The sequence below is a fragment of the Ascaphus truei genome, chromosome 5, assembly GCF_040206685.1.
Source record: "Ascaphus truei isolate aAscTru1 chromosome 5, aAscTru1.hap1, whole genome shotgun sequence".
Lineage (NCBI taxonomy): Eukaryota > Metazoa > Chordata > Amphibia > Anura > Ascaphidae > Ascaphus > Ascaphus truei.
In genome coordinates, this window is record NC_134487.1 from 273,696,642 (window position 1) to 273,710,945 (window position 14,304).

The following is a 14,304-nucleotide window of genomic DNA, read 5'->3' on the forward strand; positions in this document are numbered from 1 at the left end:
TCTACCCACTTTATAATGACTAAAGTTCTATGCTTTATAATAACACTCTGTATAATCTATGCAATAAAGATGTCAATTCCACTGACTCAGATACTGCCTGATGTCCAAAGTACAAAGAGCTTCATGCAGTTCAGGGGTGACATCATAGCATTCGGATCTGAGTAACTGCCATCAAAGGGGAGAAAGAGGTTGAAATTGTTCTTAAAAATCAGTGTTTCTCCAGACTTGAAAACATCTGGAAGACTCCGCAGTGAGGGTTTTTTTTTTTTGTTTTGAGGATTACAAAAAAAAAAAAAAAGGAAAGGAAATGTATATGGGCCTATAGGTGCAAGAGGTCTTGTAGAGGTTATTCCTACACCGTGATTATGCATGAATGCCTCTTCCACTTGATCTCAGTTCTTGCCGCCCCTGGTATGTTACAAGTGTGCCAAGAATAAAATCAAGTCAAAAGCCCCTATTCAAGACAATGAGCAACGCAGAGTTAACAATAATCAACTTTCATTTAGGCGAATGGAAGTCAATGCACAAGTCAATCTGTGCGTTACTCTAAAAGCTTTTCACTATATTGAACGGGGGGTGGGAGAAGGAAAGTCGTTCTATGAAGTATGGAGTTGAATATGCCGGTTCCTGCAGAAAAGATACTTGTCTCCACAACAAAAACATAGGAACAAGAAAGTTTTAGGCTTAATACCCAACACAACAACACCATTTTTTTTAGATGATCCTAAACATGTGTCTTATGGCAAAATAAATCCACTGACATTTCATATTAAAGGTTGTCACATTTGTGTGATAATTTTACAAATTCATTGCTACGGTTGTTTGCAACCACTTCCTTGCCCCATATCAGTAACTGTTGAGTGCAACATACATCTTGGGCCCTTATTCAATATGCTGTGAAAGTACAATCCATGCCTTCCAACTCTAGTGGGCGCCGTACCTTGTTGAAGACCAACTGTACCCATTGTACGTATCAGTGCCAGCTTGCAAAATCGCAGGGCCCGGGGCCAAGTGTCGGCTGGGCTACATCCCTTCCCCCTAGCCCTACCTGTGTGGCTGGACGGAACCCATTTCGGGCTTCCTGCCACTGATGTTGGGCCCCACTGGAAGTCGAGCCCGGCATCCATGATTGCCACCTGGATGGGCTCCCTCCATCGCCACCACCATACCCACTCCACAGGTGGGGCCCGGAGGAGAGTGTGGGGCCCGGTGCAGTCACACAATGACCCCGCCATCAAGCCGGCCCTGCCAATACTCACGGTATGTTGCTGAAGCTAAGAACCTTCAGCTTATTAGAGCAGCTGACAACTCATGACATAATTACTGCATGTAATACAAACAGTAGATTTGGTAAATATGATTTTATTACCACTCCTACTGTGTCTGCATAACTATTTATGCAAATTAACGTTATACATCAGGGCACTCCCGCTGGTGGCCCATGAAGGGCTTTGATGTGGCCCTTGGGTTCTGCTCCTGCTAATTTCATACTAGTGGCTCTGGCTGCTAAGTGCAGTTTTTCACATTGAAACTTACTTGTAAATTAAGGTAATGTACAGTAAATATATATGGTACAGGTGTTTATAAATGCTTGCCAAATATTGAAATATAATTTGTAATTCTTTAAATGTATCTTAAAATAAATACATTACAATAAGCTTGTGGCCCTTCTAAATGTGTTTTTTTGTTTTTTTAAATCTGGCCCCTATGGAGACCTAGTTGAAGAAGAGCCCTGTTATACTGTACATAACTTATATTTTACAATGCCTTTGTGGGAGGTTTTCTGTTGCTTGGATGTGCGATGAACCCATTTTCAGCTGCTGTATGTTGAAGGGCCTGGGTGTTCCCTTGTTAGAGAAGATTCTGGTCCAATTCAAATGAATGGAGCTGAACTTCAGCAGAGGGAAGCTGACAACAAATTATCAGGTCTGAACAAATGAATGGAACTAAAACCTTCTCCAGCATGGGGAAGTGGCTTCACGCCATTAAAAACGAAGACTTTTAAGTCCCGCAATAATTTTGTTTTGATATATTTTTTCTTTATTTGACCTTAGGGGGTCTCGGGAAGTTGAACCCTGGTAATCCCATCCCCGGGGACCCCTGCTTGCCAAGATGTATAACTTTTCTTATGTTACATAATAATGAAGGTGGCGTTGGCTTCATTACCCAATGACGTCACAGTGGTTTGCGGCTCTAAAACCACAACATTGTGATTCCAATTTCCATGGGAACTATTCTTCCCACTAGGCCTCTTTTGTGGTGTAAATTGATATCTCCTTTTATCATGTTGCAAAGATCTTCAGACAGGAAAATGGCTTTTTACGGATACTTCTGCTTCTATTTAAGATTCTGCGATGGGGTCTTCTCATTGCCAGGGGAGCATACAAGCCCCTTTCAAATGAATGGGGCTTCAAGCTTCCATGAAAATGAAAAAGACGGCCCCACGGCAGGTTGAACAGAGACTATTGTGAGTGGTCCTGTAGTCCTCCAAAAATGATTTGTCAAATTCCCCAAGCAAGGGAGGGGTTAATAGAGGCCTTAACAGACGCCGAATATCTGATTTCCACATTGGCAGAGGAAACCACGGAAATATTTGTGGAGGTGGAAACCTTTGCACGGCTCATTCCTTTTCTTGTGGAAGAATAAATCAGCGTGTAAAATGCAGGCCCAAATAGTAACGATATATAGCAAGACGGGGTGACCACCCAGCTCTTCATAATAAAGGATAGGCTCAGCCGGTCCTGTTTTTACAGCTCCCAGTTTCTATGTAGTTCCTAGTTATTACCTTATTAGGATGGGAGATGTGGGATTAGGACAAGCTGGGCCAGTCTTCGGTCTTCCAAAACCAGGTGATCATCAAAGCAGAATTGTCTATATGTTCCTGATTATCGGATTAAGGTTTAGGGCTTTTTTCTATATAAGTCAAAGTATCCGTGCCGGGAGTTTACCATCCGAAATTCCACATAGATGCCAACAAGATATTTGGCTGAAAATGTCACTAACTGCAGCAGCATATATATATATTCTTATGTAGATTTCGACCTGGAATTTCCTTAATTTAGTGTGCAGCAAATAAAAATATCACTTGTGAGCACATTCACATATCTCTGACAGGTCTGCAACCCTGCTTCTCCCCATTATCTCTTAGCATACAATGCTTCCGCTGCTGCAAGGGATTCTGGGTAATAACACACAGGGTCACCTTTTCCTTCTTATCCATTTTAACATGGACCCCTATAAGCTTATGCCTACCGCATTACACAGCTTTTCAGCACAGCCTGGGTTACAGAAGGGCATAGCCAGTAACCCTACTCACAGACAGGTATTTTGACCTTTTCAGTCTCATCAGTGTGAGGATGGTTATACTAGCTATTCAATGTGAAGCTGCAAGCGGTTTTAACCACGCATGAAATAATTGTCAACAAACCATCCAGAGTAGCGTACAGCAAGTCAAAATATCACTTATGAGCACACTCAGATTCAAAAATCTACCATACTTACCACCTAATCACACAGCATACCATACAGCCACTGCAGCCAGGTATTCTGGGTAATGACATCACAGTCTTGTCATAACTTTTATTGTCTGTAACATGGATCCCTTTAGTAATATGCCTGCTGTTTTACACAGCTTTTACAGCAAACCTGCTCACAAACAGCTGTTTTGAGAGTGTCATCTGTGTGAGGATAATTACTAGCCCTGCATTGTGAAGCTATAAACCAGCTACATAAATAAGTTATGGTGAGTAATAAAGTGCTAAAAAACACCACCATATTATTGCATACAGCAATGATAATGGACACTTATGAACACATTCACATGTCTCAGACAGGTCCCCACCACCTGTCTTACCCCATAATCACAGCGCAATTAGTGTTTCCACTGCAGACAGGAATTCTGGGTAATAACAGGCAAATGAACACTCATTGTACGTCACTTTTTGGTTCTTAACTGCTTTAACATTGATCCTTTAAAGCAGCAGTCCATGCTGCCGTTTAAAAAATAAATATGTGCATCAATACAATCCACACATTGATAAGTAATTAGCTAAGTTGAAGATCGATCGGCGAAGATTCGGCTCGGGGGTTCACTAAATGGCTGCCAGTGCAGCAGAGAAGACCAAAGATGCAAAGTTCTGTGGGGAAGATCATGTGACCAGGCAGTCACTAGATACAATTGGTGCACTGCAAGAGAGCGAGCAGGGCTGAAAAACCGGGTGTGCCAGAGCCTGTTTCAGAAGAGGATGGGGATGTGACTCTGTAAATGGTTGCCATAGAAACAAGAGGCTTGTTGCATTATAATACATTAACATTTTCATTCAAAATTGTTTTTAAAAAAAAATGCTACAAGTATTTTCTCATAGTACACACATGATTTATAAAAAAAAACACACGTAGGATATTGCTTGGTCTACAGTTTTAAGATTATGCTTGATGTTTTACACAGTGTTTACAGCAAAGCCTCCGTGGGGGGTGCCAGTAGCTGCTCCGCTCGGCTACCACTGCAGGCCCGTCCCTAAGGTATGTGCTGCCCTTAGGCCCTGTCTACCTGACTTCTGTGGAGGACCGTGGCCGGGAGTGGAGCAAGGTGGTGGCAGAGGATGGAGGTGGGAGAAGAGGACGGAGGACCACCAGAGTGGTGAGCGGAGTGGGACAGCAGTCAGAGGTTGGAGGAAGATGGCAGGGAAGGAGCGCGTTGTAGCAGCGGCAGACACCGGAAGTCAGTGAAGACTTCCGGGTCGGATTGCTGGGGCACGCTCCTCATTGGCTTTCCACTTTTACTGCCCTGCTTCGCTTCCGCCGTGACGTCCTCTGCTGCACTGATCCGTGTCTGCTCTGGCGGTCATCCATCTTCTCCTGCCGCTGTCCTCTGTCACCGCCCTGTTCGGCTGCTCCGCTCTTGCAGTCCTCTTGTCCCGCTGCCGCCACAAGTGACATGGCCACCCGTAGGCGGTACCTTACTTGCTTAATGCCTAGGGACGGGCCTGGCTACTAGGATTCATGTAGTGGCAGTGTTTCAAATCTCCGGTGCCCTGCTGGCCAATAGGAAGCTGAGACGTCATCAGGTTCGGCTTCTTATTGGCCTGCGTGGCACGTTAAAAAAAACACCTTTAAAGAAGTGCATGGCCAGCAAACCTAGTCACAGACAGCTGTTTAACCTTTTGGGTCTCATCAGTGTGAAAATGATTACTGGCCTGCTCATGGCTACAAACCAGGTACACAATTAAGTTATGGGACAAAACAACACGGCGCCCTCCGACGGAATTACTTAGAATACTGAACGGTATTCTCACAAACTCAATGCATTCCTAGGTAGCTGAAACCTAGAAATTATGATATTTTTATTTTAAAATATGAATGATTCTTTAAAATAAAATATTAGTAAACAATAGTCTCATATTCTTGCAATGGAATCCATCATAGAAGTTAGGGTTTTCTCCTTCATCAAAACATGTCAACACCAAATAATCAAGAGGTACTTGTCTATTATGACTATATCATGGAAATGTTCTACCCTACTGTTAAAGATGACAGTGCCAAAGTTGCATGTAACGCTTTCATTTTCCCTACATTGCCGGCACTCTGGTACTGGAAGGGTTCATGGAACATTCTGGTAACTAGATACAAAACTAGGGTATGCAAAGCTTGTTTGCCCATGGCAATCTCAACTATTTGTACACCCTCAGAGAAAGACGAGGATTATGAGTCCCAGAGGACAATCCTCTCACCTTGTCACCTATTCAATATGCTGTGAAGCCATTTTCAGGGTAACCTGAAGCCCCATTCCCATCACATGACTGAAGCAGCATATTCAATAGGAGCCTATATCCTTACTAACACAACTAAAGCCAATGACAGTTACAAGTGTGATGACTTTACACGTCTACTGTACATTTCTTTCCAAGTGCTGTTCTGCCTAATCCTGCAGTTATTTGCAAGCTGAAGCATGTCTCGCCAGCAGAGAAGGGGTGAACTCTTGCTCAGCCTTTATTGCTGCCTTCGGCTAAATCACCAAGGTTGGCAAACAGGAAGAGAATCACTGATGAGACAGCGATACCTGTTTAAAACAGCCGTGCCACTTAGCTAGGAATTTTAGAGTTACAATTAAGAGAAAGTACTAAAGGAGTAAAACATTTTAACACATATTTCACATTCCATGAGGATAGGCAAAAAAAAAGGCACTGTAACCAAAATATACATAATCGCAAAGAAATAAGGGATGTGTCTGAATAGCACAATTTATTATGTGTTCCCATCTATTTTCATGCACAATTTCACAGAGATTTTTTTTTTTTTAAAGATAGGCAAATTAAACTAAATAAGTATGGCTTAAATAATGCATCTGTCCTTCACCAATGACCTTTTCTTGAAGGCGACTGTAAATTCAGCAAACTAAAACCAAGTTTGGACAAGTACCACTGTGATAATTATGGTGGTGGATTCTATTCAATTAAAAATAAGGAGACACAAAAGAAGTTTATATGTAAAGAATATATTTTCCTGGGTGGTTCCTCACTTTCAAGAGCATCTTTAGCATATATACAGTAATATCTTAATGTCCCGTGTTGATTGAACATATTATTTATATGAGTCCTGGAAAGCTTGAGCTGATAGTAACCGTACTTTGAACACAGTTACCTACCATGGATATATCTGATCCCAGATACTTATTCCTCAGAAGGTTATCCCTTACATATGCAGTTCTGGGACTTGGAAAGTCCTGCTTATTATTAGCCCATACACCAGTAAGATGCGCCAAGAAAGATCACTGCTAATGGTAGTCAAAATGAGAGACATTAGTAAAGTTGAATTATTGTAGCCCTGCTATATTGAGCTCTTGTAATAGTCTCGCAATACCCATGAGATATTTTACCTTTCTGCAGACAGAGATGCAAGTTATGCACTGCTTGCCTTACTGGTAGTGAATGGGGATAAATTGAATGTCCTTACCTGTGGTTACCATCTATCTCCTCCTGATCATCCCAAGATGTCCATGCAGGTCTGGTTTTTACCATTTGGATGCTTGCTGCAAAAGTCGTAACTACCAGAATCTTGGCTTTTATTATGGGGAGATGCCAAGAGCAGTTTCTTTCAGTCCAAGCTTTTCCATGAACCATCTTGATTTCAATACTCCCACTGCATAGGCATCTCAAGGTGGTCAGAAGCAATGCTACACAGTTCTGGGAACGTAACAGTCCCTCACATTTGTATTCCTCGTCTTTGCCGTTTATATAGTACCTGGAGAAGTCAAGGCAGTCCGAGTTGTTAGATGGTGTTACGATTTAAAAAGCAAAAGCTGTCTGGCACGGTCCTAGACCCCCTGATTCCCCACCTAAGTGCTAGGCATCAGACCCCACATCCCGATCTCCCTCCACGACAGAACACTATACAGTGATCAGACTCTTTGCTAGCACAACCCCAGAGCACACGACAGCAGATATATTTACCATGGACCAGACCCCCCATATTCCATATACTGTGATGCCACACCTCTATGTTGGAAAAGATTTTACTCCCATTCATATGAATAACGCTGAACTCTTCCCCAGAACAAGAAAAGTGTATTCACAGCCTATTGATATGGGGCTGTAAAGTCTTTAATACAAGTTGAAGGAAACGGTTATGCAATATAGATTTTCCAATCTGCCAACCTAATTTTTAAAACCTGATCTGGATGGATGTGCTAGTGTAAACTGGAACCAGATGGCAACATTTTGTAAACAGGTTTCAAGCCTGTTGTTTATTCTTGCTGATTCTGCACTGTCGAGGGTGGTTAAATAGCCTCAAGCATGAATAAGCAACATGTGGCCCCATGCCCATGCGAGTCCAACTCTTCAAAAAGGTTTTTCTTTCGTAGCAGCAATGGATTTGTAACATGTATTTTACATTTTGAGACGAAAAGAGCTACACAACTAGAGCAGCCCTGGAACATCCGATTCTAGTCCGTGAATACAATAGATATCCTATACTGGAGAGACCTACCTAGCTGTGAAGGTTTGTGGATGTAAATTGGATTCATGTTCATAAAAAACTAAATAAATTACTTAAATATACTGTACTTTAAAATAAACGTGGTTTAAGGTTTTGCATTATGGCATATTAAGTAAGGGTCAAAAACAGAGTCTATGTGAGGTCTTCCTGTCTTGCAATAATGGAGACTCTCACAAATGAGTAAGACAATACAAGCCTATGAGTGTTCTATATTGGATACATGACCTGCTCCAAATTCTGATGTTTTGTTGGTTTCCTCCTTTCTTTTTTTTTTGCATTAGGAAACAGCACAGGAAAAACAGTGAACTAAAAAAATAAAAACCCTGAAAGGAAGGAGCACACATTATCGCTGATTGCAATATTGAAATCATAGAAACTGTTCTGCCCTTGTGACAAACCTGTACACACACGGGCTTGTGCTCTGGCCAATGTTTCCTTTGGAGCTCTGCCTATTAGATTTCTCATAACCCTCTTCCTCTCCATCCTCCCCCAGAAAACAAAAAATTAGGGAAACTGCTTTATGTATTTGGAGTGAGTAATATAATAAAACTGCAGAGCTTCTTCCTCTTCAATGGAAAAACTGAAGTAACTCAATCAGATGCCAGAGACAGATAAGCACAAAAAAGTCCCTGGCGTTATCAGTAATGAGCTGTGGTGTTCTCATATCACAGGCTATTCAACAAGATTAATCCATTTGAGGTGTCCACAGCATTGAATTAGCAGCAAACTGACCTTAGATGAAGAGTAAAAGCTTTGACGTTTGAACTGAAGTTTGCAGAGCATGAAAATAGCTTGTATTAAGAGCTTAAATTCAGCGTTGGTATTGTGAGCCTGCACGGAAAAAGGCATGATGCTGCAAGCAAGTCTACCCTCACATAGCACCTTAGGTAGTCGCAAAGAGGCAAGTGGACGTTCTTGTGGATTCTTGGTCTCAGAGCAGAAAGCAGAGGAAGTACAAAGATCCTGGATTCCCAGAAGGACCTCTGAAATCAAAGACCAGAGTCTAGGGCTCAAAGTAGAAGATGGTACCATGATTGAGAGCCCACAGGAGAATGAGTGTAAACCAATCAGGAAGTTCAAGACAGCCCATTGGGGAGAAAGTGAGGAACCACTAAAGCCTAGCAATGATCTTCTAAGTGTGAAGCAAGATCGACAGATCTCAATTGCAAAAGATACCAGGTCATCAGATGAGATCACAGTTGGGCCAATGCAATCATCTTTGGAGCTGGCCCCAGTTCCTGGCAAAGCTGTAGAAGCTGACCACAACTTGGACTGGAAACCTCTACCAAGTACCAGGTTGGAATCTAATCATCACCAGCCAAGGAAGTCATGTAAGTGCTGTTATCTATCTACCCCTTCACCTTTCCATGTTGACCTTTCCTTTAGTAACCCCATGGCAAGAGACACTTTGGGATTGGGAGATGTTGCATTAAAAGGAAGAGTTTTATAACATGGATTGCATAGAGCACCCTTTTTTTTAATGAATGTATAATATTTATTTATGTTTTTGTACTCTTCCTATCCTCCAATACCTAGTTTAGTCTCTCCTCCTGCATCTCACTATGCCATTCCTGTTGCCTTTTCTGTGTAATGTTTCCTCACTCCTTTGTAAACGTTTCTGTTCTCTTTAACTTCCCCACTCCCCTCCTATCCACATTTCTTCATCTCTCCTCCCCTCCACCTATGCATGTGCCCATACACTGCACCATTATTTATACACCTCTTTTCCAACAACTTCTTTACTCCTCAATAAAAATCACCCCCACAAATCCTCTTTTTACACCCTCTTTCTACTCCTTCCTGCTGCTGGGGATATCTCTCCTAATCCTGGATCCAGCCATGTACACACCTGCTCTCACCCACGCCTCCTCGCCAACTCTTCCCCTCCTAATGGTGTTAACCTACAGTATCTAATTTAATACTGACTAACCTTAAAACTCGCCTCACAAATCAGACATCCCAATAGCCTGCACTCATGGCTATTGTCCAACACCCACAGACACTCCTACCAACCATTGTGGCCAAGCACTGCCATCTACAGCACTTATCCCCTCACCTGCTGTCTCTGTAAGTTTCCCCTCATACCTCTTAAATTGTAAGCTCTTCGGGGCAGGGATTTCCTTTCCTATTGTCTGATTTTGCTGCGCTTATTGTATTATTATAATTCCCTGTACTGTATTCTTTGTGAAGCGCTGAGTACACTTTTGGCGCTATATAAATAAAGACATACATACGTACTGTAGGTAGGAATGTCAGAAATGTCCAGATATATTTAACGATGCATTCCCACATACAGTAAAACCAAAGCGATCTAATACCAGTGATATGTTTAATAAGAGGAAATCTGGTGACTGATGCTGTTTGAAAATTCCTCAGACAAGTCAAAGTATTTTAAAATCATATTTGAAACTTTACCCTGACTGTTTGTAAGAATTGTTACCTGAAGATTCAGGGGGATTATTATGCTATTATCTCTGCATTGTTTCCTCCTTATCAATTCCCACTTTCCTAATTGGTCCATAGGCTTGACTGGGCATCTATGAATTATCACTGGCATGGGGCAAACGAGATAGCACCCTTGGGCAAATCGCGATCACGTAACCGATTGCGTTCTACATTTCATAGGTGAGCGGAACGCGATCTCCCCTGCAAAACAAGCACAAAAGGAGCATGGTGTGGCCACTACGTCATGGGGCACTGAAAGGCTTTACCCCATGACGTAGTGGCAACATCCTGGGGCACCCAAAGGGTTAAATCAGAGTCACCATAATATAATTGTTCTTAAAAAGGCATCAAATACCTAGTTAGGTCTATACCTGCAATTAGTTTACACTGGTTCTAAGTGGGGCTTCCTTTTAGGATCACAGGACATGATGGGCCATATTTACTAAGCACTGCTAAGCCGTATGCACCTTACTGCCCATTCAAGTGAACGGACCATAAGGTGACGCTTACGTTGCTGCAAGAGACACCTTTTACGGTCTTGATCTTACTATTACTTGAATAGGACGCAAGGTATCTTATGGCTCACAACGGCGTAGTAAAATTGGCCCTTAGTTACAGTACTGTACATACTATTGGAAGTATTGAAAACACATACAGTACGGTAAAGAATAAACATCAAATGAATCCTGTAAGTGGTGATATTGAGCAGGGTTGGTGTGACCTTTTAGGACTGATGAGGAATAGGTGGCAGAGAATCACATAGAGTAGTGCAAAAAGTGTATGGTAAGATACAAACCACAGTAGTGTGGCTAATACCACTTCGATGTGCGAAAAAAGTGGTGTAACCTAAATATTGTTTTACTCACTATTCAAAAATGCATTGTTTGTGATTTATTGAGGAACAAAGTGCAGAAGAAGACCATAGTTTCCGGCCTCAACCTGATGAAGAGTATGGCTAGGGCCCCAAACGTTGTTCTTCTTCTGCTCTTTGTTCCCAACAAATGATAGACATTGCACTTCTGAATCGTGAGTAAAAGATTATTTTTAAGACCCCACCTTTAAACTTTTATTGTGGAAGGCAGACTGCAATCCCAATAGATATGTCTAAACCTGCAGCATGTTTGACCTTTCTTGGTTAATTACCCGATTGAATGAAGACCATTCTTCTGAATACTGCTTGAAGACGCCATGCAGCTAATGTGAGTGGTTTGGGGATTTCTTCTCATGTATCTCAAGTGTCAACTATGTTTGCAACATCTCACCAACAAAATATTACAATACGTGGAAGTGCATTTAATAAGGGTATCAAACATGGATTAGAAAATCCGATCTTATTGTAATGTTGTTGCTTAATGCTTGTAAACCCAATACAAAAACTATTAAAAATAAAAATCTGATCTGCCACGAAAAGCTAGCTTACAATCTAAAAAGAAGACTGTAAATCCTACATCTGTACCTATTTAGCAGATACAGTTTCTGTTTCAATGCCCTACTCCTAAGCAAAACTAGCTGCATCTATTATTGGCATAGTATTTTTTGTGAGTCAGAGAAGAGATCTGGGGTCTTTTGATTCCAGTAGCTGATGTTAGGACCTATTGGGTAATTAGCTGGGGGATTAATGATGTCCTCCAACTGTACCTATTTAAGAGGTGCTGTATCCATTTGTATACCCTGTACCCCTAATGGGGAAAGCCATCACTATATATATATATTATATATATATATATATATACACAGATAACAAAAAATAAAACATAAAATGACAGCGCCACACAAGTATTAGAAGGTTAATAAATGTGAGGGAGTAAGTACTATAGTGAATTGTTCCAATATAACAGACCACAAAAAGACATACAAACAAACACCATATAAGACAAGAAAAAAGGGGATTGGAAAAGGGAGATGAAACAAAAGGAGAAGGGGGTGGGAGGGAAAGCCACAAATAATAAACCTTAAAAATAAAATAAATAAAAAACACTGGAACACCCTGGCAGCTATGCGCAGGACCAACCACCTTCCTCGATACTTCTAAAGAACAAAAAGGGACAGTGCGGGCTCCATAGTGTAAATGGTAAAAGGTTTATTACCACAATGCTAAAGTCAGGTCACTCACAACAGTAGAATAAGTGCCTTGGACAAAAAGCTCTGGTATCCTGTGATTCGTCTGCCGGTACGAAGCTCACATCTTGCTGTTAGAAGCGTGCACTGGTCTTCCACATTCACAGCCGGCTAGCTTCAGTAGTGTGCGTCCATACAACGGTCCCCCGGCACAATGGCATCTGCACTTCCAGTTCCGTAGCAGCAGGTAGAAGGTAAAGACAGGTTCCAGGCTCAGCCAAAAGAGAGTTTTAACCCTTACGAGTTTCATCACTAGTGTATGTGGAAATGCAGGAGACGGGCAAGTTTACATTTTGCCACTGAGGAAAGCGCAGGGCCGGTCATGTGACTGCCAGAAGCCAATGGCAGTCCGTGACGTGGCGCCCTAGCCCCGCCTCCCGCCCGGCACACAAGTGCGCTCAATGACGCTCATGCAGGGACACGAAAAATCTCCTGCTTGAGCAGGAGAGCATGAGCGTCAGCGCTGCCCAGCGCTCTTCATATCACCATGTCCCAGGCCTTAGAAGTGTGTGGGGGAGGTGGGGGGGGGAGGGGGAGTTCCTTGTATTCCTGTTCTATGCTCATTGCATCACGTAACTTCAGTTATCCACATGACTAGGCATCTGGGGGATTTTCCAAGTCATTATCCAGCTAATTACTTTGCAGATAAAACTGATATTTTGATGTCAATTAAATACCGAAATGTAATGTTTGGACATGCTACAGTGAAGAGTGTACACCCTTTCAGACCCAGAGGAGGCATTCATCTGCTCTGTAATGCATTGTATGCCACTCTGGCACTGCACAGGTTAAAGCACCAGCCCTACTTTTCAGCAAATATTGGGTTTGAAATGAAGAGAAGGCAAATGTTTAGTAGCACACTCAGGCCAAAAACCTAACTTTAAAAAGCACAGCAAGCTATTCTATTAGATATGTAATACATCCAGTCATTCTGTACGGGTTAATTAAAGGATCATAGCTAAGTGAAGTAAAAATGCTGCAGGGGTTTCAGAGTTGCGGTGACTTAGGCAGAGTTATAAAGCCTTCCTTAGGAAATTCACAATGGTGCCACAATTACTTTTTATATGACTATTACTCGGATTTAAATTAGGATTTGAAAGTGAAATACGTGATAAAGATACACAGACAAAAGGGAAGGGAAGTTAAAACATGTTTTTATTTGAACGGTGTAAGTGATATGGGAAATATACAGAGCTGTGTTAGTGCCGCAATAGTGTAATACAGGATTATGTCAGATATGCAGCAGTGGGGCGTGCAGTAATGGGATCACACAGGGATATATCAGAGGGGACGGTTTAAAGCTGGGGGGCGTGAGACTTTATTGGGGGGGGCGCGGGCCGCGCGGTGGTTACAGAGGCCCCACGCTAAGAGCACGAGGCCTCTGTAAATTTACTTACCGGTTTCTTGTCCACGCGTCTCCATGGCAATGCGGCATCAAATGACGCCTGTTACCATGGAGACGTGACGTCAAATGACCCCGCAGCGTCATTTGACACATCATTTGAGGCAAGGGGGGGCGAGACCGAGGAGGCAGCAGGTAAGGGGGGCGCAGGGAGTTTGCACACTGCTGGTTTAAAGCAGCGATATAGGTTAACTTTAAAAAAAAAAAAATATATATATATATATATATATATATATATATATATATATGTGTATTTTTTTTTTACTACAGGTTTGAAGCAGGGCGTCTCCGGAGCTGAACTGTGTTAATTTCAGCTCCTGCTTCAAGAAATAGTTACCTCCGTAGTG

General features: G+C 42.1%; 1 protein-coding gene across 5 annotated transcripts in view; it reads left to right on the forward strand.

The window, feature by feature from the left end:
* The window catches only part of SYNPO (synaptopodin), a 75,245-nt gene that overhangs the window by 19,582 nt on the left and 41,359 nt on the right, over nt 1–14,304 (forward strand). For 4 of the 5 annotated variants that reach the window (XM_075602095.1, XM_075602094.1, XM_075602092.1 and 1 more), the window contains exon 2: nt 8,274–9,323. In XM_075602095.1, coding sequence (XP_075458210.1) covers nt 8,840–9,323 — 484 coding nt within the window. In that variant the 5' untranslated portion in view covers nt 8,274–8,839. Of the gene's footprint in view, nt 1–966; nt 1,261–8,273; nt 9,324–14,304 lie in introns of those variants that run through there. The other variant, XM_075602093.1, reaches the window with a different exon arrangement.